This window comes from Pan paniscus, chromosome 18 (assembly GCF_029289425.2).
Source record: "Pan paniscus chromosome 18, NHGRI_mPanPan1-v2.0_pri, whole genome shotgun sequence".
Classification (NCBI taxonomy): domain Eukaryota; kingdom Metazoa; phylum Chordata; class Mammalia; order Primates; family Hominidae; genus Pan; species Pan paniscus.
In genome coordinates, this window is record NC_073267.2 from 33,909,167 (window position 1) to 33,934,189 (window position 25,023).

The following is a 25,023-nucleotide window of genomic DNA, read 5'->3' on the forward strand; positions in this document are numbered from 1 at the left end:
CAGCCTGGACGACAGAGCGAGACTCCATCTCAAAAAAATAAAATAAAAACTTTATCCCGAACGTTTGTGTTTATGAAAATAAGGTTTATACCTTACTCTACACAGTTTTTTCTTGTGAAGATCGGATGAAATAATGTATCTAAAACACTCAGCACAGTGCGAAGCATTTATTTTCTCCATCATTTTCCTCTTTTTCTAGATGGTGTCGGACGGCATGACAGGCAGCAATCCTGTGTCCCCTGCCTCATCCAGTTCCCCAGCCTCTAGTGGGGCAGGCGGCATCTCCCCGCAGCACATAGCTCAAGATTCCTCACTGGATGGACCTCCAGGCCCCCCAGATGGTGCCACAGTGCCCCTGGAGGGGTTCAGCTTGTCCCAGGCTGCTGACCTGGCTAACAAGGGCCCGAAGTGGGAGAAGAGCCATGCCGAAATTGCAGAACAGGCCAAGCATGTACGTATTAGGAAGGCTTATGAAGATTCTTGGGAGTTATCTTCCGTAAACTCCCACGTCCTCTTGAGTATTTTATGTTTCTTTTCTTTTTTGTCATGGATTTAGGGTATAGGTTCTGCCTTAATGTATATGATCGTGAACAAACTGCTTGAATACTGAGTCTCATTTTCCTTGCTGTAAATAAAATAGGAATGATATAATAGTTTATAGGCTATTAAGAGGTTTAAGTTATAGGAGCAAGGCCAGGCGCAGTGGCTCACACCTGTAATCTCAGCACTTTGGGAGGCTGAGACAGGCAGATCTCTTGAGCCCAGGAGTTCAAGACCAGACTGGGCAATGTGGTAAAACCCCATCTCTGTAAAAAGTACAAAAAATTAGCTGGGTATAGTCGCACATGCCTGTAGCAGTCGCAGCCACCCAGGAGCCTGAGTTGAGAGGATCACCTGAGCCCAGGAGGTCAGGGCTGCAGTGAGCCACGATTATGCCACTGCACTCCAGCCTGAGCAACCGAGTAAGATCCTGTCTCAAAAAAAAAGGAGAAAATAGACACAAAAGCACCTTGTAAACTGTGATGCTCTTAAGATTTACTGGTTTCTATTTATTTCTATCATGCAGTCTGTATTACATTTATCCAGTGGTAAGTGTGGTCTCTGGGCCAGCAGCATCAGCATCACCTGGGAACTTACTAGAAACACAAATTCTTTGCCGGGCGTGGTGGCTCATGCCTGTAATCCCAGCACTTTGGGAGGCCGAGGCGGGTGGATCACCTGAGGTCAGGAGTTCGAGACCAGCCTGGCCAACGTGGCAAAATCCCATCTCTGCTAAAAATACAAAAATTAGCCTGGCGTGGTGGCGCAGGCCTGTCGTCCTAGCTACTCAGGAAGCTGAGGCAGGGAAATTGCTTGAACTGGGAACCGGAGGTTGCAGTGACCTGAGATGATGCCACTGCACACCAGCCTGGGTAACAGTGAGACTCTGTCTCAAAAAAAAAAATGCAAATTCTTGGTACCACTCACCCACCGACCCATTTGAAACTATGAGGGTAGGGCCCAGCAATCTTTTTATTTTTTATTTTTATTTTTATTTTATTTATTTATTTTTTTGAGATGGAGTCTCGCTCTGTCGCCCAGGCTGGAGTGCAGTGGCAGAATCTTGGCTCACTGCAAGCTCCGCCTCCCGGGTTCACAGCCATTCTCTGGCCTCAGCCTCCTGAGTAGCTAGGACTACAGGCGCCCGCCATCACACCCGGCTAAATTTTTTGTATTTTTAGTAGAGATGGGGTTTCACCATGTTGGCGGGATGGTCTTGATCTCTTGACCTTGTGATCTGCCAGCCTCGGCCTCTGAAAGTGCTGGGATTACAGGCATGAGCCACTGCGCCCGGCTGCAATTGGGTTTTTTTTTTTTTTCTTGAGACGGAGTCTCAGTCTTTCGCCGAGGCTGGAGTGCAGTGGCATGATCTCGGCTCACTGCAAGCTCCGCCTTCTGGGTTCACGCCATTCTCCTGCCTCAGCCTCCTGAGTAGCTGGGACTAAGCGCTCGCCACTATGCCTGGCTAATTTTTTGTGTTTTTAGTAGACACGGGGTTTCACCGTTTTAGCCAAGATGGTCTCGATCTCCTGACCTTGTGATCCACCCGCCTTGGCCTCCCAAAGTGCTGGGATTACAGGTGTGAGCACAACCTGTTTCTAAAAGTCCTCCAGATGATTCCGGTGCCTCCTCAAGTTTGAGAGCAGCTGGTCTAATATCCACGTCTTTCTTGATGTTTCCTTCACTGTCAGGCCGTTTAGTCCTGTCTGGTCTCTGGCTGTCATTTTCTCTGATTTAGTTTTTATCAGGAGAGGACAGAAATAACAAAGACAGAGGCTGGGTGCGGTGGTTTTCGCCTATAATCTGAGCATTTTGGGAATCCCAGGCAGGTGGATTGCTTGAGCCCAGGAGTTCCAGACCAGCCTTGACATTGTGAAACCTCGCCCCTACAAAAAATACAAAAAAATTAGCTGGGCATGGTTGCATGTGCCACCTGGGAGGCTGAGTTGGGAGGCTGAGTTGGGAAGATAACCTAAGCCTAGGCAGCAGAGTGAGACCCAGAAAAATCTCACTCAGATTTCTGAGTGAGATTCAGAAAAAGAAATAAGGCAGTTGTCCTGAATTTTTTGAGTCGTCTCTGTCAAAAAAATTTTAAATGCTTTTTTAATAAAAGACAATCAGTGTAGAAGCTTTAGTAAAAATGACCACTCTTTTTTACACCTAATCAGTGTTAAACATTTCATGTATAACGTTTCAGTATTTTTTACATAAACATATGCATTTTTACAAAAGTAGTATTTTTAAAAACAACAATGTGTCAGTTGGGCATTATAGCATATTTCTAAGCTTAATGCATCATGAAAATACTCTGAGTAAGTAGAATTCTACAATGATGATGACCCCTTGTATCTAGAATCAAGAGGGAAGTATGTGTCTCCTACTCCTCTGGGAAGCTCCTCTTGGGATATGATTTCCCAAGTCTCTCCTATGTCTATGGGGTGTGGAGATTGTGTTAAATAATGGAAAGAGCATGAAATTTGCTGTCTGGAGTCCTCAGACCTATTTTTGATTCACATTTTCTATTACTTTCTAGCTGTGTGATCTTGGGCAAATCACTTAATCTCCCTGATCTTTTTTCCTTCTTCATCTCCCTGATCTTTTTTCCCTTCTCTGAAGAGAGTATGATACCTGCCTGTAGGTTTGGTATGTGGACTAAACATAAGCATAACACACTCAGCCCACTTAGTGCTCAGGAATTCAGCCGTGGCAGTGAGATGGAGTGTGCGTTTAGAACTGTTGATTGATCTGGCTCTCCCTGATTAGGAGGCCGAGATCGAGACTCGGATTGCTGAGCTGCGGAAGGAGGGTTTCTGGTCACTGAAGAGGCTGCCTAAGGTGCCAGAGCCCCCTCGCCCCAAAGGTCACTGGGACTATTTGTGCGAAGAGATGCAGTGGCTCTCTGCTGACTTTGCTCAGGAGCGCCGTTGGAAACGGGGTGTGGCCCGGAAGGTAGGTCTTCCGCTGGGACTTCGTTCCTTTTCCTTTTCAGGTCTGTTCCTTCCCGGTTTGTTGGAAGGGGACCAGACAGAATGGTGTAGGCATTAAGAGCAAACTCTTGATTTTCCAGATTTCTTGGCCTTGATTATTTTCTTTGCCTTTGGGTGGGGAAGTCTGGCTTTGAGTGTTTTCACCCTGGGTCTTCATTCCCACAGGTGGTGCGCATGGTGATCCGGCATCACGAGGAGCAGCGGCAGAAAGAGGAACGGGCCCGGAGGGAGGAGCAGGCCAAGCTGCGTCGAATTGCTTCCACCATGGCCAAGGATGTCAGGCAGTTCTGGAGCAATGTGGAGAAGGTAGACAGTGGGGATCAGGAAAGGAAAATGGCCTTGGATTAGATTGGTAGATGGCGTGGTAGTAGGAATGATCAAAACTTCTTGAGGGAGTAAATATAATTTCAGGCAACTCTAATGACGTTTATGTTGTATGGATAAAAAAGTATAGTGGCAAAATATGGGTCCTGCCTTTGGGGATTGTTAATAGTTCTCCTTGACACCTCTAGGCCATCTGTCCCTTGCAGGGCATTTAGCATGTGTTTACTGAAATGTATTTGTGCCACTTAGCACATGCTTAAATTCCGTCAAAGTTCCCACTACCCGTATAGTAAGTTGTAATTATTTCTTAAGTACTACCCGGTTTCCGTCTGTATTTTCGGTCTTGCCTCCTGCCATGTTCATTCCTTCTCCTTTCCACTCCACACCCACCTTTCTTTTGTATATCTCTGGCCATTTACACGTAGACTTTATGCTGCTGGGAATGCTTTTTTCCTCATGTGTACTTAGGGAACAGCCACCTATTTTTTAATTGTCTTGGACAGAGTCTTGCTGTGTCTCCTAGGCTGGAGTGCAGTGGTGTGATCACAGCTCACTGCATCCTCAACCTCCTGGGCTCACGCGATCTTCCTGCCTTGATCTCCCAAGTATCTGGGACTACAGGCGCGTGCTACCACATCTTGCTAATTAAAAAAATTCTTTTTAATTTCTTTTTTTTAAATTTTTTTGTGAAACAGAGTCTCACCCCGTCACCTAGGGCAGTGGCGCAATCTTGGCTCACTGCAACCTCTGCCTCCCAGGCTCAAGTGATTCTCCTGCCTCAGGCTCTGGAGTAGCTGGGATTACAGGCATGTGCCACTATGTCTGGCTAATTTTTGTATTTTTAGTAGAGACAGGGTTTTGCCGTGTTGGCCAGGCTGGTCTTGAACTCCTGACCTCAGATTATCCACTCGCCCCAGCCTCTCAAAGTGCTGGGATTATAGATGTGAGCCACCGCACCTGGCCTAAAAATATTTTTTTGTGGAGACAAGGTCTCGCTGTTACACACCAAGCTGATCTTGAATTCCTAGGCTCAAGTGATCCTCTCACTTTGGCCTCCCAAAGTGTGAGCCACTATTCCTGGCTTCACCTACCTGTTTTTTTGTTTTTGAGACGGAGTCTCGCTTTGTTCCCAGGCTGGAGTGCAGTGGTGCAATCTGGGCTTACTGCAACCTCTGCCTCCCAGGTTCAAGCGATTCTCCTGCGTCTGCCTCCGGAGTAGCTGAGTTTACAGGTGCCCGCCACCACGCCTGGCTAATTTTTTATTTTTAGTAGAGATGGGGGTTTCACCATGTCGGTCAGGCTGGTCTCGAACTCCTGACCTCACGCGATCCTCCCACTTCAGCCTTCCAAAGTGCTGAGAATACAGGCATGAGCCACTGTGCCTGGCCCATCTACCTATTTTTTGAGACCCAGTTCCAGCTGGGTGTGGTGATGCATGCCTGTAGTTCCACCTACGTGGGAGGACGAGGCAGGAGGATCATTTGAGCCCAGGAGTTTGACACTAGTCTGGCCGACATAGTGAGATCTCATCTCTTTAAAAAAAAAAAAAAATCCAGCTTCAGATTGCAAACCTTCCCTCCACCTGAGGCGAAGCTGGCTCTTCTTCCTGCATGCTCCCTTTGTGCTTCCTTTAGACCATAGTGAGCCTCTAAGGTTATTTAGTTTTACTCTCCTAAGAGGCCAGCCCAGGATCTGGTTAAAGAAGGTCTCCCTAAACATCGGGTAAAAGTACATAAATAAATGGTTATCTTGGTGAGCAGTCCCTTTCATATCTGTGGCAGGTGGTGCAATTCAAGCAACAGTCCCGGCTTGAGGAAAAGCGCAAAAAAGCCTTGGACCTGCATTTGGACTTCATTGTGGGGCAAACTGAAAAGTACTCGGACCTTCTGTCTCAGAGCCTCAACCAGCCATTAACCTCCAGCAAAGCAGGCTCTTCCCCTTGCCTCGGCTCTTCCTCAGCTGCCTCCAGTCCTCCACCCCCTGCTTCTCGCCTGGATGATGAAGGTGTGTGTTCTCTTTGGTCCTGTTACTCTTCCTCATGTACCCTTTCCAGAGCTGAAAAACCCACCCTGTGGCTTGCAGGGCCCGTGGACTTTGTGACCTTGTTCTCCTGCTATAGATGGGGACTTTCAACCCCAAGAGGAGGAGGAAGAGGATGATGAGGAAACGATTGAAGTTGAAGAACAACAGGAAGGCAATGATGCAGAGGCCCAGAGGCGTGAGATTGAGCTGCTTCGCCGTGAGGGAGAATTGCCACTGGAAGAGCTGCTCCGTTCCCTTCCCCCTCAGCTGTTGGAAGGGCCTTCCAGCCCCTCTCAAACCGCCTCATCTCATGATAGTGACACCCGAGATGGGCCTGAAGAAGGTGCTGAAGAAGAGCCCCCTCAGGTGTTGGAGGTATAGGCAGAAGGAGCAGAGGGAGGGTTCAGAGGGGGAACAGAGGGAGAGGTTCAGGGTCTGAGTTCCAGGCTGTGAGGTTGGTTATGAGTTTTAGGAGTTCTGCTAGTAATGGACATTTGGGCTCTTTGGGGATGACTGGGGAAGAATCTGTTTGGGGCAAGTTGCATTTTGTGATTGGCAGGTTTTGGCGCTATAGTGGAAGAGCGTATTGCACTTTCCTCTTTAAATTGCTGTGTGGTCTTGAAAAAGTACTTGCTCTGACCGTTACTTGCCACTTCTCTGAACATGCCCTAATGTTCCCTTATTGGCTTACAGGTTGGAAGCTGGCATGGTACCCTTAAGTCTTTTCTGTTTCTCCATATGTCTCAAGTGCATGGGGAAGTGTTGGGTGCCTTTATTTGTTACCTGGCACTTTCACAGGTCCTTCCCCAGGCAGTGGGGCCAGGATTTGGTAGCTGGTGCTGAGAGAAAACCCTTGATTGTATTCTTGCCCTGGGATTATACCAGTGGCAACTGTCACTCAATGGGACAGAGATTCTCCTGTGACACCTTTTTCAAGTTTGTGCCATTCTTCTGCTACTCTAACCTTAGACCCTTCCCTTTTTTATCTTTTGCCATACAGATAAAGCCCCCACCCTCTGCTGTCACACAGCGCAACAAACAGCCTTGGCATCCAGATGAAGATGATGAAGAGTTTACTGCCAACGAAGAGGAAGGTCAGGGCTGTTCCGTTTGTCCTATTGCCCCTTACCCCTTGAATGAATTGTCTGGACCTAACCTTTCAGGCTTTCTCATCTGTTTCATTTGGACTGTGTCCTGTGCCTCTAGCATCTATCCCTATTAATCTTGCTTCTGTCTCTTTCCTAGCGGAGGATGAAGAGGATACTATAGCAGCTGAGGAACAGTTGGAAGGGGAGGTGGATCATGCCATGGAGCTGAGCGAGTTGGCTCGAGAAGGTGACATTCACCAGACATTTTACTAAGCATCCACTTGGTGTCTGCGGTGTGCAGTACCAAGGATAAAGAGATGAATAAGGCACTTTGTATCCACCCTGGAGGAATTCCATGTCTAATGACTAAGACAGACTTGTAAACCAGTAATGATAAGTAGAAAGTGATGAGTGCTTATGATAGAAGTTTAAATGGTGATGTGGGAGTGAAATGGAGGGAAGAGCTAATGTAGGAAGATACTGACAGCATTTGACCTGGACCTTGAGAGGCTCACCAGGTTGATAATGTTCTTCCCAATTCCCATGGTACTTCCCCCAGGTTGCGGGGCTTGGCTTTGCTAGCTGATGCTGAAAGTAAGCTCTTTTGCCTCCCCTCAGACCTGGGCCTAGCAGTATCTACAGAGACCTAGGTAAAATTAACTGGTACCACTCAGACCTCCCCTTCTCCCTCCCCTCAGAGCAACCAAAAGCTTTTTATTTCTCTTCCAGGTGAGCTTTCCATGGAGGAGCTATTGCAGCAGTATGCAGGAGCCTATGCTCCAGGCTCTGGGAGCAGTGAAGATGAGGATGAAGATGAGGTTGATGCTAATAGCTCTGACTGTGAACCAGAGGGGCCCGTGGAAGCGGAAGAGCCTCCTCAGGAGGATAGTAGCAGTCAGTCAGGTGAATATGTGGTCATGAAGCAGGAGCTGGGGAGGGTGGCCATTGGAGGAGCAGGTATGGTGAGCAGTAAGCCTTGGTCTTACGCTTTAGACTCTGTGGAGGACCGGAGTGAGGATGAGGAAGATGAACATTCAGAGGAGGAAGAAACAAGTGGAAGTTCAGCATCAGAGGGATCAGAGTCTGAAGAGTCTGAGGATGCCCAGTCACAGAGCCAAGCAGATGAAGAGGAGGAAGATGATGATTTTGGAGTGGAGTACTTGCTTGCCAGGGATGAAGAGCGGAGTGAGGCAGATGCAGGCAGTGGGCCTCCTACTCCAGGGCCCACTACTCTAGGTCCAAAGAAAGAAATTACTGACATTGCTGCAGCAGCTGAAAGTCTCCAGCCCAAGGGTTACACGCTGGCCACGACCCAGGTATCCCCAGGTTCTGGCCTCTCCTTTCTCATGTCTTGACTTTCTCATGTCCCCACGACAAATGCCTCATTTCCATTGTGTTACCTATTTTTCCTCTCTGACAGGTAAAGACGCCCATTCCCCTGCTTCTGCGGGGCCAGCTCCGGGAGTACCAGCACATTGGGCTAGACTGGCTGGTTACCATGTATGAGAAGAAGCTTAATGGCATTCTTGCTGATGAGATGGGGCTTGGGAAGACCATCCAGACCATCTCTCTGCTTGCCCACTTGGCTTGTGAGAAAGGTAAGTAGGCAAGGCCCCTTCTTTTGTTCCCCTTAGTCTAGCTCCCTGGGAGCTTGTTCAGTGATGACTCCAGCTTCATTGACTTTTGCTTTATTGACTCCGGTCATTAACTGTATAGAGAGGACAGTGTAGGTGCTAGGATTCCTAGGAAGGGCCAAAGGGTGGTCAGGGTTATAACTGAGGAATCAGAACCACAGAATTTACATTTCCTTACCATCTCTGATTTTTTTGCCAAACAGGTAACTGGGGTCCCCATTTAATCATTGTTCCCACCAGCGTGATGTTGAACTGGGAGATGGAGTTGAAACGTTGGTGCCCCAGCTTTAAAATCCTCACTTACTATGGAGCCCAGAAAGAGAGGAAGCTCAAGCGGCAGGTTCGATGTTTCATGTGGTCACTTTCATCCCATTGATGCCTCCTTTATTTTTAAGCCCTTTCCTCAGGTGAATTCCTTTCTCTCCTCTTTCTTTTTTTAAAAAAATTTTTAATTTTTTGTAAAAATAAAGATGGGGTCTCACTATGTTACCCAAGCTGACCTTGAACACCTGGGCTCAAGAGATCCTCCCACCTCAACCTCCCAAAGTACTGAGACTATAGCTGTGAGCCACCGCACCCAGGCCCCTCCTCTTTCTGTCGCTCCATTCTTTTGCTGGGACTTTCTCTTTTCTTCCAACCTGATTACTGTCCTTTGAGGAGTTTAGCATGTCTTCCCTTTGCTCTCTTCTTTTCATCCCACTATCTGCTACTTTCTGTCTTTGATCCCTCAGGGCTGGACCAAGCCCAATGCCTTTCATGTGTGTATCACGTCTTACAAGCTGGTGCTGCAGGACCACCAGGCCTTCCGTCGCAAGAACTGGCGCTATCTCATTCTGGATGAGGCGCAGAACATCAAGAACTTCAAGTCACAGCGCTGGCAGTCACTCCTCAACTTCAACAGGTGGAGATGGAGATGGGGATTCATGGGAGAGTTGACTTGGCTAGAAGGGAGGGCTGCCTGGGTTGAGGAATGTATCAGAATGCTCAGAAGGTTGGGAGCTTGCTGACCATACTCTCTCTGATTCTCTCTGTCTCTTTGCAGCCAGAGACGCCTGCTCCTGACAGGAACTCCCTTGCAGAACAGCCTCATGGAGCTGTGGTCCTTGATGCACTTTTTGATGCCCCATGTCTTCCAGTCTCATCGCGAGTTCAAGGAGTGGTTCTCTAATCCCCTAACTGGCATGATTGAGGGCAGCCAAGAGTATAATGAAGGTCTAGTCAAACGCCTCCACAAGGTAGGGCCTGCAACAGTTTGTCAGGGTATTGGGAATGGTAAGGAACCATTCCTGAGCACCTGGGCAGTGCCCAGGAAACCCTTGGGGAGAGGGAAGTCAGTGCCAGGCTAAACTCCTTTGTCAAGCTGCAGTGTTCTAGTGACTAACCCATTGCCAGATTGAGTGACCTCATCTTAGTCATCAATTCTGTTTTTTTTTGAGACTGAGTCTTGCTTTGTCACCCAGGCTGGAGTGCAGTGTTGCAATATCCATTCACTGCAAACTCCGCCTTCTGGGTTCACACCATTCTCCTGCCTCAGCCTCCCGAGTAGCCAGGACTACAGGCGCCCGCCACAAAGCCTGGCTAATTTTTTTTTTTTTTTTTTTTTGAGACAGAGTTCACTCTGTCGCCCAGGCTGGAGTGCAGTGGCACGGTCTCGGCTCACTGCAAGCTTTGCCTCCCGGGTTCATGCCATTCTCCTGCTTCAGCCTCCCGAGTAGCTGGGACTAAAGGCACCCACCACCACGCCTGGCTAATTTTTTGTATTTTTAGTAGAGACGGGGTTTCACCGTATTAGCCAGGATGGTCTCCATCTCCTGACCTCATGATCCACCTGCCTCGGCCTCCCAAAGTGCTGGGATTATAGGCATGAGCCACCGCGCCCGGCCTACGCCTGGCTAATTTTTTGTATTTTTAGTAGAGTCGGAGTTTCACCGTGTTAGCCAGGATGGTCTCGATCTCCTGACCTCGTGATCTGCCTGCCTCGGCCTCCGAAAATCCTGGAATTAAAGGTGTGAGCCACCGTGCCGGGCTTTTTTTTTTTTTTTTTTTTGAGACAGAGTCTCTCTGTCACCCAGGCTGGAGTGCAGTGGCGTGATCTGGCTCATTGCAACCTCCACCTCCCGGGTTCAAGCGATTCTCCTGCCTCAGCCTCCTGAGTAGCTGGGGTTACAGGTCTGCACTACGATGCCTAGCTAATGTTTGTTATTTTTAGTAGAGGCGGGTTTCGCCATGTTGGCCAGGCTGGTCTCGAACTCCTGACCTTAAGTGATCCGCCCTGCCCCCCCCTTGGCCTCCCAAAGTGTTGGGATTACAGGCGTGAGCCACCGTTCCCAGCATGTTTGTTTTTTGTTTTTTTTTAAATGGTGATGTTTTTGTCCTTACTGTCTTTGAGTAGAATGGTACTGCTGATTGGTCCCTGCTTGGATTTCTTCAACTTCATATTGTTGGTGTTTTCTCTCTCTGGTCTTCTTTGGCTCTTCCTTTTTCGCCCAACTTTTAAATCACAACATCTTTCAGCATTCTGATCTTTACTTTTTTTGTCTTCTCAGTCTACATATCTCACAGGCCTACTCATTCCTAAGGCTTTGACTATTTCTTATGTGATAAAGACTCTCCAGTCTGTACTAAAATTCCTTGACTTTCTAGATCACTTGACCTGTATTTAAATTTGTGATTTGCTATCATTAATTGAGAGTTCCTCTTGAACTCAACACTGTTCTAAGCTAGACATCTCTGGCCTTATAGCCTGTTATTTCTACTTCATCTTGGTCAATCACTATCATTCGGTAAACTAAGCTAGAAAACAGGGAGTCGGCCGGGCGCGGTGGCTCACGCCTGTAATCCCAGCACTTTGGGAGGCTGAGGCAGGTGGATCATGAGGTCAGGACATCAACACCATCCTGGCTAAAACGGTGAAACCCCGTCTCTACTAAAAATACAAAAAATTAGCCGGGCGTGGTGGCGGGTGCCTGTAGTCCCAGCTACTCGGGAGGCTGAGGCAGGAGAATGGCATGAACCCGGGCGGCAGAGCTTGCAGTGAGCCAAGATCGCGCCACTGCACTCCAGCCTGGGTGACAGAGCGCAACTCTGTATCAAAAAAAAAAAAGAAAGAAAACAGGAAGTCTTCCTTAACTATTACTTTTCCTTCATTTATCTCTGTTCCTTTATTTCTTCCATGTCACTGTAGACATTGATGACTGTGTCCTATTAGATTTTATCTTCTGAGATTACAGATTTGCCTTTTGTTTTATCTCCTGTCAAGGCCACAGTTTTTATTCTCCTCATCTTCTAGATTTATTTGCATCATCTTGTAAACTTAACAATTACTCCTCAAAATCTAGTTTGAGTTTTCTATTTTGCGTAGTTGGTCTGCCCACAGTGCTTCCTTATATCACTTCCTGTGTCATGGTATCATTTTGTGTCTGTCTCCTTCAGCAGACAGCAGATCCCTTGAGGGCTTGCAGTTGACTCATCTTTGTGTGGTTGGTGTCTGATATGGTGTGCCGTATGACTCCATTAGTGTTTGCTGAGGGGCTTAGGCTGGGGCTCGGTGCCTGAGTTCTCCTGTTTAGCCTCCAGCTTAATTTGCTTTTAGGTTTTGAGGCCTTTTTTACTGCGCCGAGTTAAGGTGGATGTTGAGAAGCAGATGCCCAAAAAGTACGAGCATGTTATCCGCTGCAGGCTCTCCAAGCGTCAACGCTGTCTCTATGATGACTTCATGGCACAGACCACGTAAGGGAGGAAGGAGGGTGGGCCCTGGGACTCGAGATTGGAGTGTAGGTGGCTGTTAGGACGTCTCATTTATTTTTCCTCTTTCCCCAGAACTAAGGAGACACTAGCCACAGGCCATTTCATGAGCGTCATCAACATTTTGATGCAGCTGAGAAAAGTTTGCAATCATCCAAATCTGTTCGACCCTCGACCGGTTACCTCCCCTTTCATCACCCCAGGCATCTGCTTCAGCACCGCCTCTCTGGTGCTAAGGGCCACGGATGTCCATCCCCTCCAGGTAAGTATGATTCCATTAATATGAAATGTAAAGGTTATCGGCATTACCCCAACCATGTACCTCTTTTCGTTAGACTGGGGTCTGACTTTTGCATCCTCATTACTCCCCTATCATTCCCTTAGGTTTATTGTACTCTAGCCATGTGACTTAACGATGGTTCAACTTAATCTTTTTTTGACTTCACTGTGAATTTATCAGGATGTAACCCCATCGTAAATTGAGGAGCATCTGGACTTAGAATGATTCAGCTTACAATTTTTTACTTTTTGATGGGCTTATCAAGGGTATTAAAGGGTATTAAATTCTTTACTTGCTGAGGGTTTGTTGGAATGTAACCTCATTGTAAGTCCAGGAACGTCTGCATCACATTTTGTTTATCCACTTATCTGTCAGTGGGCACTTGGATTCTTTCCACCTTTTGTCTCTTGTGAATAAGGCTATGAACATAGATGTACAAATATCTCTGCTTTTTATTTTGGGTATTTACTTAACAGTGAAATTGCTGTAACATGGTAATTCTATTTCTGCATGTTGGGAAAACCTCCACTGTTTTCCATAGTAGCTGCATGTTTTACATTTCCACCCTAGCAGGGCACAAGTGTTCTAATTTCTCCACATCCTTGCCATTACCTGTTATTTCTTTTTTTTCAATTACACCCATATTAATGAGTGTGAATTGGTATTTCATTGTGGTTTTGGTTTGCATTTCCTTAGTGATGAGTGCTGTCAAGGATCTTTTCATGTGCTCATTGGCCACTTGTCTATATTTTTGAAGAAATGTCTTTTGAAGATTTGTTAATTTTGGGTGTGTGGTGGTTGTTGAGCTGTAGGACTTCATTATATGCTTTGGAAATTAACCCATTATCAGATGTATGACTTGCAAATATTTTGTCACATTCCATAAGTTGCCTTTTCGCTATGGTGATAGTGTTTTTTGATGCACAAACACTTGTTTTTGGTGGTTTTTTTTTTCGAGACAAGGTCTATCTCTGTCACCCAGGCTAGAGTTCAGTGGTATGATCATAGCTTACTGCAGCCTTGAACTCCTGGGCTCAAGTAGTCCTCCCGCCTCAGCCTTCCGACTAGCTGGGACCACGGGTATGCGCTACCAAGCCTGGCTTTTTTTTTTTTTTTTTTTTTTTGAGGCGGAGTCTCGCTCTGTCCTCAGGCTGGAGTGCAGTGGTGCCATCTTGGCTTACTGCAACCTCCGCCTCCCAAGTTCAAGCAATTTTCCACAGCCTCCCGAGTAGCTGGGGATACAGGCACGCACCACCACACCCAGCTAACTTTTGTGTTTTTAGTAGAGATGGGGTTTCACCATGTTTGCCAGGATGGTCTTCATCTCTTGACCTTGTGATCTGCCCACCTTGGCCTCCCAAAGTGCTGGGATTACAGATGTGAGCCACTGCACCCGGCCCTGCTGATTTTTTTTTTTTTTTAGTTTTCTGGAAGAGATGGTGTCTTGCCATGTCACTCAGGCTGGTTTCAAACTCCCGGACGAGTAGCTGGAACTATATGCGTGCACCACTATGCCTGACTGATTTTTTTATTTTAATTTTTTTGTAGAGATGGGATGTTGATATGTTGCCTAGACTAGTCTTGAACTCCTGGCCTCAAGTGATCCTTCCGCCTTGGCCTCCCAAAGCCCTGGGATTATAGGCGTGAGCTACCACACATAGTTTTAATTTTTTTTTTTTTTTTGGGTGGGGGGGCAGAGTTCTGCTCTTGTTGCCCAGGCTAGAGTGCAATGGCACAATCTCAGCTCATTGCAACCTCTGCCTCCCGGGTTCAAGTGATTCTCCTGCCTCAGCCTCCCGAGTAGCTGGGATTATGGGCATGCGCCACCACGCCCAGCTAATTTTTGTATTTTTAGTAGAGATGGGGTTTCGCCATGTTGGCCAGGCTGGTCTTGAAATCCTGACCTCAGGTGATCTGTCCACCTCGGCCTCCCAAAGTGCTAGGATTACAGGTGTGAGCCACTGTGCCTGGCTTTTTTTTTTTTTTTTTTTTTTTTTAAGATGGAGTCTTACTCTGTCGCTCAGGCTGGAGTGCAGTGGTGCGATGTCAGCTCACTGTAACCTCCACCTCCTGGGTTCAAGTGATTCTCCTGCCTCACTCCCAAGTAACTGGAACTACAGGTGTGTGCCACCACTCCCAGCTAATTTTTGTATTTTTAGTAGAGATGAGGTTTCACCACGTTGCCCAGCTGGTCTCGAACACCTGACCTCAGATAATCTGCCTGCCTTGGCCTCCTAATGTGCTGGGATTACAGGCGTGAGCCACTGCACCTGGCCCCCAGTTTTAAATTTTGATGTAGTCCAATTTATTAATTTTTTTCTTTTGTTGGCTGTGCTTTTGGCATCATGTCCAATAAATCATTGTAAAATTGGCATCTTTGACACTGCATTGTGTTGTTATTACTACTTTTTTTTTTTTTGAGACAGAGTCTTACTCTGTCACCCAGGCTGGAGTACAATGGTGCAGTCTCAGCGCATTGCAACCTCTGCGTCTTGGGTTCAAGTGATTCTCGATTCTTGTGCCTCAGCTTCCTGAGCAGCTGGGACTACAGGTGTGCACAACCATGCTGGTTGTATTTTTAGTAGAGATGGGGTTTCACCATGTTGGCCAGGCTGGTCTCGAACTCCTGGCCTCAAGTGATCTGCCCACCTTGGCCTCCCAAGGTAGTAGGATTACAGGCATAAGCCATGGTGCCCCGCCTATTATTTATTTATTTATTTATTTATTTTTTTTTTGAGATGGAGTCTCACTCTGTCACCCAGGCTGGAGTGCAGTGGCACGATCTTGGCTCACTGCAAGCTCTGCCCCTCCAGGTTTAAGCAATTCTCCATCTCAGCCTCCTGAGTAGCTGGGATTACAGGCACATGCCACCACGCCTGGCTAATGTTTTGTATTTTTAGTAGAGATGGGGTTTCACCATCTTGACCAGGCTGGTCTTGAACTCCTGACCTCGTGATCCACCCGCCTCGGCCTCCAGAAGTGCTGGGATTACAGGTGTGAGCCACCGCACCCGGCCTTTTTTTTTTAAGTTTTGAGGCAGGGTCTTGTTCTGTGGCCCAGGCTGGGGTGCATTGGCATGATCATAGCTGACTGCAGCCTCAGCTCCCTGGGCTCAAGCAGTCCTCCCGCCTGAGCCTCCTGAGTAGCTGGGACTACAGGTGCATGCTAACATGCCTGGCTAATTTTTGTATTTTCTGTAGAGACGGGGTCTTACTATGTTGCCTAGGGTGATCTCAAATTCCTGGAGTCACACAGTTCCCCAATCTTGGCCTCCCAGAGAGCTGGGATTACAGGTTTGAGCCACCGCGCCTAGCCTTTTATTTTGGAGTAAGGGTGTCCATGTGCGGGTTTCTTAAATGGGGTATATTGCATGATGCTGAGGTTTGGCGTACGATTGATCCTGTTACTCAGGTTGTGAGCATGGTACTGAACTGGTAGTTTTTCAGCCCCTTCCCCGCCACAGTCGTTTCTGGCGTGTATTGTTCTCATCTTCATGTCCATGCGTACCCAATGTTTAGCTCCCACTTGTGAGTGAGTACATGTGGTATTTGGTTTTCTGTTTCTGTGTTAATTCACTAAAGGATAATGGTCTCCAGCTACATCTGCGTTGCAAAGGATGTGATTTTGTTCTTCTTTATGACTGTGCTTTCTTTCTTGTGGCAGCGGATAGACATGGGTCGATTTGACCTTATTGGCCTGGAAGGTCGTGTCTCTCGATATGAGGCAGACACATTTCTGCCCCGGCACCGCCTCTCTCGCCGGGTACTGTTAGAAGTGGCTACTGCTCCTGACCCCCCACCCCGGCCCAAGCCAGTCAAGATGAAGGTCAACAGGTACAAGGACTAAGGAATGAGGGGATGGTTCCTAGAATAAGTGGCTGAAAGCTGCCCAGAGGGGCCTGGGGTGGGAAGAAAAGAGTTGGATGCAAGGCTGGAATATTTATATGGGATGGGTGCAAACGTGGAGGGAATCGGGGAGAGAATAACTAGAAGAGGGTACTGGGATGGGCTTCTGTGTTAGTCACTTTTTCTCCCTTTCTCTCTGTTCGGTGCTTTCTGATTGTCTTAAATTCCTATTCCTTGTTCTCCTTTGGGTCTCTTTCCTTTTCTTTGCTTTTATAATCTGTCTCTCTGTTTCATTTTCTTCTTTTCTTTGATATTGCTACCCCTTATTCTCCTTCTGTCCCTACCCACTCTCTTAATTTTTTCTCACAGGATGCTGCAGCCAGTACCTAAGCAAGAAGGCCGGACAGTGGTGGTGGTGAACAACCCACGGGCGCCCCTGGGCCCTGTCCCAGTTCGACCTCCTCCAGGTCCTGAGCTCTCAGCCCAGCCCACCCCTGGCCCAGTCCCCCAAGTGCTGCCAGCACCACTGATGGTTTCAGCCTCACCTGCCGGGCCCCCGCTTATTCCTGCATCTCGGCCTCCTGGCCCTGTCCTCTTGCCTCCCCTGCAGCCCAACAGTGGTTCTCTCCCCCAGGGTGAGTTGAAAGGGAGCCAAGGATGATGCGTGGTGCTTCAGAAAGGTTGTTCAGACTGAGGAAGAAGTAGTGAAATTAAAGGGTTTGAGGAGGTGGGCTGGGGACAGGGGTCTAGTATTTGATGGGTTGGAAGGGAGTATGGAGGCTTCTGGCACCAGGCTAAGGCTTTAGTCAGGGTATATCTGACAGGTGTTTGCTTTGTGTCTGCAGTGTTGCCATCCCCCCTGGGGGTCCTGAGTGGGACCTCACGGCCTCCCACACCAACCTTGTCCCTAAAGCCAACACCACCTGCCCCAGTTCGCCTGAGCCCAGCCCCACCTCCAGGCTCCTCTAGCCTGTTGAAGCCCCTGACAGTGCCACCAGGCTACACCTTCCCTCCTGCTGCTGCCACCACCACTTCTACCACCACGGCAACTGCTACCACCACAGCAGTGCCAGCTCCGACTCCTGCACCACAGCGCCTCATTCTATCTCCCGATATGCAGGCTCGCCTGCCCTGTAAGTTCCCAGGGCTCTGTGGTGAGGGACTTGAGATGGGAGGAAAGCTCAGGACCATGAGAGCATCAAATTTTAGGCAGCTGGGTCAGGCATGATGGCTCATGCCTATAATCCCGGTGCTTTGGGAGGCCAAGGTGGGAGGATTGCTTCAGCCAGGAGTTTGGAGCTGCAGTGAGCCATGGTTACGCCACTGCAATCATGAGCAAGACCCTGTGTCAAAAAAAATTGAGGCAGCTAACATATGTTAGGCATTATGCCAGACATTGTCAGATCATAATTAAGAGCCCTTAAGAAATTGACATAGGGAGATGACACATAGATGAATAAATAGTGGTAAGCCTAGCAGTAGAAAAGTATTGGGGTAAAAGGACAGTGTAGAGCAGATGGTGGTGATTAGCTCAGTCTGGTGGCAGGGCATGTTAGAGGATATAAAAGAGATTGCTAAGCAAATGGGATTGGAAGGAGTAGCACATGAAAAGCTCAAAGGCTGTAGGTGGAGGCTGAGTTTGTTGGGACATGGTAAATTGTGGGAAGGGCTTAGTAGTTTGAACTGGACACTCGGGGGAGAGGTGTGCTTCATGGGGTCTGTGAAGTGGTGTTGAGCAGGACGAGCCTTGTGTACAATAAGGCCTTCTCTGTTTTTAGCAGGCGAAGTGGTCAGCATCGGGCAGTTAGCCTCACTGGCACAACGTCCAGTGGCTAATGCAGGGGGAAGCAAACCTCTCACCTTCCAAATCCAGGGCAACAAGCTGACTTTGACTGGTGCCCAGGTGCGCCAGCTTGCTGTGGGGCAGCCCCGCCCGCTGCAAAGTAGGTAAAACCCACCCCCTGTCCTGCCTTTTTCCTCCTCTTCCCTGTCTCTTTGTTTTTGTGACTTTTTTGAATGTCAGCCTTTATGTTTCTTACCCAAGCTTTTGGTGGGTGGGGCCAACGGGCATGGTTGGAGGGATCTTGGATAAAGATAGGGAAGAGGTCATTCTAGAGAATGTATTCCCTCTCTGTTCTTTTCTTCTCTTCTTGCCTTGCCTCTGCCCTCCTCAGGCTGATAGCTGCTTCTCTCTCTCTTTCTCTCTTCCCTTAACCCAGGGAATGTGGTGCACCTCGTGTCAGCAGGGGGGCAGCACCATCTCATCAGCCAGCCTGCCCATGTGGCCCTCATCCAGGCCGTGGCCCCGACCCCTGGCCCTACCCCTGTCTCTGTGCTGCCTTCTTCGACCCCCAGCACCACCCCTGCCCCTACTGGCCTCAGCCTTCCGCTTGCTGCTAACCAGGGTGAGGCTCCTGGCCTTCCTACTTAGCCCTTGCTGGCCTTGGTCCTTCCAGGCATGCGCTGGGCTACTGTCTGTCCAGCCTTCCCTCAGTGTTGTTTTCCCTTGCGAATATCTATGATACCTGTCTGCCACCTTCTCCTGCCCCTGGACTTCTTCCATTCTTTGGGTCTTTTGTTTCTTTTCTACCTTCCTCTCAGTGTAGCTTCCTCTTGCAGTGCCACCAACCATGGTGAATAATACAGGCGTGGTGAAGATTGTAGTGAGACAAGCCCCTCGGGATGGACTGACTCCTGTTCCTCCATTGGCCCCAGCACCCCGGCCTCCGAGCTCTGGGCTTCCAGCTGTGTTGAATCCACGCCCCACGTTAACCCCTGGCCGGCTACCCACACCTACTCTGGGTACTGCTCGAGCCCCCATGCCCACACCCACTCTGGTGAGGCCTCTTCTCAAGCTGGTCCACAGTCCTTCACCTGAAGTCAGTGGTGAGTCCAGGTGGCTGAGGCCAGAAATCCTTGCCAGGAATGGAGACGAGATGGGGTCGCCTCAAGGTTTCTTAGTTTTAGTACAGGTTTTTTCATATCAGCGTACTGCCTTAATTTGTAATGGGCCCCAGAACTGGGCTGCCTGAGCCCTGACCTAATTTCAAGATATATTTGCTGGAATCTTGGAGGGGAAGAAAATCTAAAGTTGTCAGATTACTTGGATGTTTGACTTCATGTTGTGGGAGTGAATGCTTTCTGGGAAATGGGAAGCTTGGGGGTATGGGAAAGGTGGGACAGGGAGTAGAAAGGCTCAGGAAAAGAATTCTGGGGCTAACTCATCCTCTCTCTCCACAGCTTCAGCCCCCGGAGCTGCCCCGTTGACCATCTCTTCTCCTCTCCACGTGCCATCCTCACTCCCTGGGCCAGCCTCTTCTCCAATGCCAATTCCCAACTCTTCTCCCCTTGCTAGTCCTGTGTCCTCTACAGTCTCAGTTCCATTGTCATCTTCACTCCCCATCTCTGTCCCCACCACACTTCCTGCCCCAGCCTCGGCTCCACTCACCATCCCCATCTCAGCCCCCTTGCCTGTTTCTGCTTCGGGCCCAGCTCTGTTGACCAGTGTGACTCCACCATTGGCACCTGTTGTCCCAGCGGCTCCTGGACCTCCCTCCTTGGCACCATCTGGTGCTTCCCCGTCAGCATCAGCCTTGACTCTAGGTTTGGCCACAGCTCCATCCCTGTCTTCATCTCAGACATCTGGTCACCCTCTGTTGTTGGCTCCCACCTCTTCACATGTTCCAGGGTTGAACTCAACCGTGGCCCCAGCATGCTCACCTGTCCTGGTGCCAGCTTCGGCTCTGGCCAGTCCTTTTCCGTCAGCACCAAATCCAGCTCCAGCTCAGGCTTCCCTTCTGGCTCCAGCATCTTCTGCATCTCAGGCTCTAGCCACCCCTCTGGCTCCTATGGCGGCTCCACAGACAGCAATTCTGGCTCCTTCTCCAGCTCCTCCTCTGGCTCCTCTTCCGGTCCTGGCACCATCGCCAGGTGCTGCTCCTGTCCTGGCTTCATCACAGACTCCGGTTCCAGTTATGGCTCCATCGTCTACTCCAGGAACCTCTTTAGCCTCAGCTTCACCGGTACCAGCTCCAACCCCTGTGTTGGCTCCATCATCAACTCAAACTATGCTACCAGCCCCGGTTCCGTCACCTCTCCCGAGCCCGGCTTCTACGCAGACACTGGCCCTAGCCCCAGCTTTAGCACCCACTCTTGGAGGCTCATCTCCATCTCAGACACTCTCTTTGGGAACGGGGAACCCCCAGGGACCCTTTCCAACTCAGACATTGTCATTAACTCCAGCATCATCCCTGGTACCAACTCCAGCCCAGACACTGTCTTTGGCACCAGGACCACCACTGGGTCCAACTCAGACGCTGTCTCTGGCTCCAGCACCCCCTCTGGCTCCAGCTTCTCCAGTGGGCCCAGCCCCAGCTCACACGCTGACTTTGGCTCCAGCATCGTCATCTGCTTCACTCCTGGCCCCAGCTTCAGTGCAGACACTGACCTTGAGCCCTGCCCCAGTTCCTACCCTGGGCCCGGCCGCAGCTCAGACCTTGGCGCTGGCCCCAGCCTCCACACAGTCCCCAGCTTCCCAGGCATCTTCCCTTGTGGTTTCGGCATCTGGTGCCGCTCCCTTGCCTGTCACCATGGTATCCCGGCTGCCTGTTTCCAAGGATGAGCCTGACACACTGACATTGCGCTCTGGTCCCCCCAGCCCTCCCTCCACTGCTACCTCGTTTGGTGGCCCCCGGCCTCGACGCCAGCCCCCCCCACCACCTCGTTCCCCTTTTTATCTGGTAAGTTTTACTTCCTCAAGAGGGAACAGGAAGTTGAGTTTCTTTGGAGTGTTGGTAGGGTGGATGGAACAGTGATGTCACATTTAACCTGGTGAATTACAAAGCTTAATGTTATGGACCAAGTACTTGAGTGACATTTGGACAAGTCCCTTCTCTTCCCTGGGCGTGTACCTCATGATCCGCCTGCCTCGGCCTCCTGAAGTGTTAGGATTACAGGGGTGAGCCACCACGCCCGGCCTCTTTTCCCGTTTTTTAACCCGCACGGTAATAAATGGGCAGTAAAAGGAACTTTCTCTGTCCCTTTTATGATTTCCGGTAGCTGTTTCTTTCCTGTACTATGTATATAGGCCCATGTCTGTGTAGTACTTGAGTTAAACTCACAGTTCAGCTTAAGTAAACCAGAACTAAGGAGAAGGAAGGTCCAGTGGGTCCCTCCACGCCCTCTGGCTTTTCCCCACTGTAATCAGAACTGCTGCTTAGTCTTTGCTTCACGCCTACTCCCCCACCTTCCACCAGTGCCATTGACTCCACCTTTGGTTTTTACCTGACCAGCCGCTAGGTTGGTCCTGGCTGGTTGGAAGTAGAGAGTAGAGGGATTGCTCTGCAAGTAGATAATAGCCTCTTGCCACTTGGTTTTTTTGTTAACAGTTTGTGCTATAAATCATATACCATTCAATTTACCCATTTAAACTGTACAATAGTTTTGTTTTTTTTTTTAAATACAGATGGGGGTCTCCCACTCTTGACCAGGCTGGTCTCGAATTCCTGGCCTCAAGTGATCCTCCCATCTCGGCCTCCCAAAATGCTGGGATTATAGGTGTGAGCCACCATGCCTGGCCCTAAACTGTACAATAAGTTTTTAATATATTTATAGGGTTGTACAATCATCAACACAATCAACTTAGAACCTTTCCGTGGCCCCAAAAAGAAACGCTGCACCTGTTAGCCAGCATTCCCCAATCCCTCCGTCCCTCCTAGTCTTGAATGACTACCATCCTACTTTTTTATTTCTCTAGTTTTGCCTATGGAGTCATAATGTATAATGTGTGGTCCATTGTGACTGGCATCTTCTACTTAGTTTAATGTTCTTTGAATTTTATTGTGTTATAGCGTATATCAGTACTTCATTTGTTTTTATGTTGAATAATAATGTATGAATACCACATTTTATCCTTGAGTTGATGGAAACGTGTGTTACTTATGCTTTATGGCTGTTATGAACAATGCTGCTGTGAACATTTCATGTACAAGTTTTTGTATGGACAGGTGTTTTCAGTTTCTGTTAGATACATACTGAGGAGAAGAATTGCTGGGTTATATTGTAACTAGGTTTTAACTGTTTAAGGAACTGCCAGACTTTTCCAAAGTGGCTGCAGCATTAAACATTACCACCAGCAGTCTGAGGATTCCAGTTTCTCCACATTTGAGCCAATACTTTTTTTTTTTTTTTTTTTTGAGAAGGAGTCTTGCTCTGTTACCCAGGCTGGAGTGCATTGGCACGGTCTTGGCTCACTGCAACCTCTGTCTCCTGGGTTTAAGTGACCCCACCTCAACCTCCCTCGTAGCTGGGATTACAGGCATGTGGCACCATGCCTACCTAATTTTTTTGTATTCTTATTATTTTATTTTATTTTTGAGACAGAATCTTGCTCTGTTGCCCAGGCTGGAGTAAAGTGGCACCATCCCGGCTCACTGCAACCTCCACTTCCCAGGCTCAAACGATTTTCCTGTGTCATCTTCCCGAGTAGCTGGGACTACAGGCATGGCGTCACCACGCCTGGCTAATTTTTGTATTTTTAGTAGAGATGGGGTTTCACCATGTTGGCCGGGCTGGTCTCGAACTCCTGACCTCAGGTGGTCCGCCTGCCTTGGCCTCCCAAAGTGCTGGGATTATAGACATGAGCCACTGCACCTGGCCAGATTTTTTTGTATTTTTAGTAGAGATGGGGTTTACCATGTTTGCCACGCTGGTTTCGAATTCCACACCTCAAGTGATCTGCCCGCCTCAGCCTCCCAAAGTGCTAGGATTACAGGTGTGAGCCACCATGCCTGGCACATCATCACTTTGATTATAGCCATCCTGCTGGGTGTGAAGTAGTAGTTCATTGTGATTTTGATTTGAATTTCCCTGTTGGCTAATGTTGAGCTTTATTTCATGTGGTTGAAATAACATGCTGGCCATTTGTGTATCTTTGAAGAACTATCTGTTCAGATCCTCTGCCCTTTTAAAATGGGTTGTCTTTTTATTATTGAGTTGTAAGAGTTCTTTATATATTCTGATTACAGATCCTTTTTCAGACGTATGGTTTACAAATAGTCTTTTTTTGAGACAGTGTCTCACTTTGTCACTCAGGCTAGAGTGCAGTGGCACAGTCTCCGCTCATTGCAGCCTCCTGGGCTTAAGTGAACCTCCCATCTCAGCCCTCCGAGTAGCTGGGACTGTAGGCTTGTGCCACCATGCCAGGCTACTTGTTTGTTTCTTTTTTTGAGACGGAGACTCACTCTGTCACCAGGCTGCAGTGCAGTGGTGCAATCTCAGCTCACTGCAACCTCCGCCTCCCAGGTTCAAGCGATTCTCCTGCTCAGTCTCCCGAGTAGCTGGGACTACAGGCTTGCACCACCACGCCCAGCTAACTTTTTTGTAATTTTAGTAGAGATAGGGTTTCATCATGTTGGCCAGGATGGTCTTGGTATCTTGAGCTCATGATCTGCCCACCTCGGCCTCCCAAAGTGCTGGGATTACAGGTGTGAGCCACCGCGCCTGGCCCTTGTTTGTATTTTTTGTAGAGATGCGGTTTTGCCATGTTGCCCAAACTGGTCTTGAATAGGAGGCTCAAACCATCCACCTAGGCCTCCCAAAGTGCTGGGATTATAGGCTTGAGCCACTGCTCCTGGCCAGATTTTCTCTTTTTGCTATTATTGGGAGCTAGCCTCAAAAGGAACTAGCTCTTTGAGTTTATTGGTTTTTCCGTCTGCTAGGACACCTTTTTTCCCTCACATAGAGCACTTCAAGCCAAGAGGTGAAACTTGGTAGCAGTCAGGAAGGAGATTTGGAACACTCCTCTTTTCACAACTATCTCTTGGGGTCTAGTCTCCCTCATTTGTTCATTTTGTTAACAGATAAATGTATTGAGAGCTTAATTGTGCTAGTTACTGAGTGATTATAGTGAGCAAGGCACAGTTCATGTTGTGTGGGGTCTACCGTGTAGTGGATAGATATTAGTTAAATAATCATACAGATGTGTAACTACAAGCATAATAAGTGATACAAAGAAGTTTTTCAGACTGTGAAACTGGAAGCACAAAGATGGGAAAGGATTGGGTCAAAGTCATCCAGGTGTCCTCACTGCCGGGTTGCCCATTTTCTGTCTCAGAGTGATGAGACTCGGATGTCTGGTTAGCTGTTCCCATTCCACCCCATTCCAGTCTGGCCCTTGGCAAAAACCTGGTCTGGATTTGATTGGCGCCTCTGTATCCTGGTCAGTGATTTGAAGAAGGCTATAGTCCTGGAGTTGAGTGTTACGTAGGAAAATACCCACAAATCGTCCATTCTATAAACTTGTTGGAATTGTAGATCTTAATTTTGAATATTCAGTCATTCTGCTTTGGTAGCATACAAGGAAAGATCAGTTTTCTCTAGGAGAGAAGTTATTTAACATTGTGGAAAGAATAGTTCTCATTGATAACTTGGAAAACTACAAAAAGCATAGTGTATTTTTGGATCCCATGGTTTCTATATATTTATTTCCATCTGGGAAGAACAGTCAGGTTTTGATGTGGACTCTGAGGGTGCTGATTACTTCCTCTTTTTCTCTCACCC

The 25,023-nt window shown here is 48.4% G+C and overlaps 1 protein-coding gene and 1 non-coding gene across 8 annotated transcripts in view; both read left to right on the forward strand.

The window, feature by feature from the left end:
• SRCAP (Snf2 related CREBBP activator protein) overlaps positions 1-25,023 on the forward strand; it is a 41,693-nt gene that overhangs the window by 5,811 nt on the left and 10,859 nt on the right. For 4 of the 7 annotated variants that reach the window (XM_034940047.3, XM_034940048.3, XM_034940049.4 and 1 more), the window contains exons 4-25: positions 200-451; positions 3,304-3,489; positions 3,693-3,833; positions 5,633-5,855; positions 5,971-6,248; positions 6,874-6,967; positions 7,119-7,208; positions 7,691-7,864; positions 7,955-8,277; positions 8,382-8,559; positions 8,799-8,935; positions 9,327-9,496; positions 9,638-9,830; positions 12,188-12,324; positions 12,415-12,601; positions 16,283-16,452; positions 16,834-17,099; positions 17,310-17,597; positions 18,243-18,407; positions 18,684-18,869; positions 19,084-19,350; positions 19,705-21,203. In XM_034940047.3, the coding sequence (XP_034795938.1) occupies positions 200-451; positions 3,304-3,489; positions 3,693-3,833; positions 5,633-5,855; positions 5,971-6,248; positions 6,874-6,967; positions 7,119-7,208; positions 7,691-7,864; positions 7,955-8,277; positions 8,382-8,559; positions 8,799-8,935; positions 9,327-9,496; positions 9,638-9,830; positions 12,188-12,324; positions 12,415-12,601; positions 16,283-16,452; positions 16,834-17,099; positions 17,310-17,597; positions 18,243-18,407; positions 18,684-18,869; positions 19,084-19,350; positions 19,705-21,203 (5,604 nt within the window). The remainder of the gene's footprint in view (positions 1-199; positions 452-3,303; positions 3,490-3,692; positions 3,834-5,632; positions 5,856-5,970; positions 6,249-6,873; positions 6,968-7,118; positions 7,209-7,690; positions 7,865-7,954; positions 8,278-8,381; positions 8,560-8,798; positions 8,936-9,326; positions 9,497-9,637; positions 9,831-12,187; positions 12,325-12,414; positions 12,602-16,282; positions 16,453-16,833; positions 17,100-17,309; positions 17,598-18,242; positions 18,408-18,683; positions 18,870-19,083; positions 19,351-19,704; positions 21,204-25,023) is intronic. The other 3 variants (XM_063597562.1, XM_055099219.2, XM_063597563.1) reach the window with 3 other exon arrangements.
• Positions 6,657-6,785, forward strand: LOC112437462 (small nucleolar RNA SNORA30/SNORA37 family). The gene has a single exon (XR_003026068.1). It is a non-coding gene; the product is annotated as a small nucleolar RNA SNORA30/SNORA37 family (small nucleolar RNA).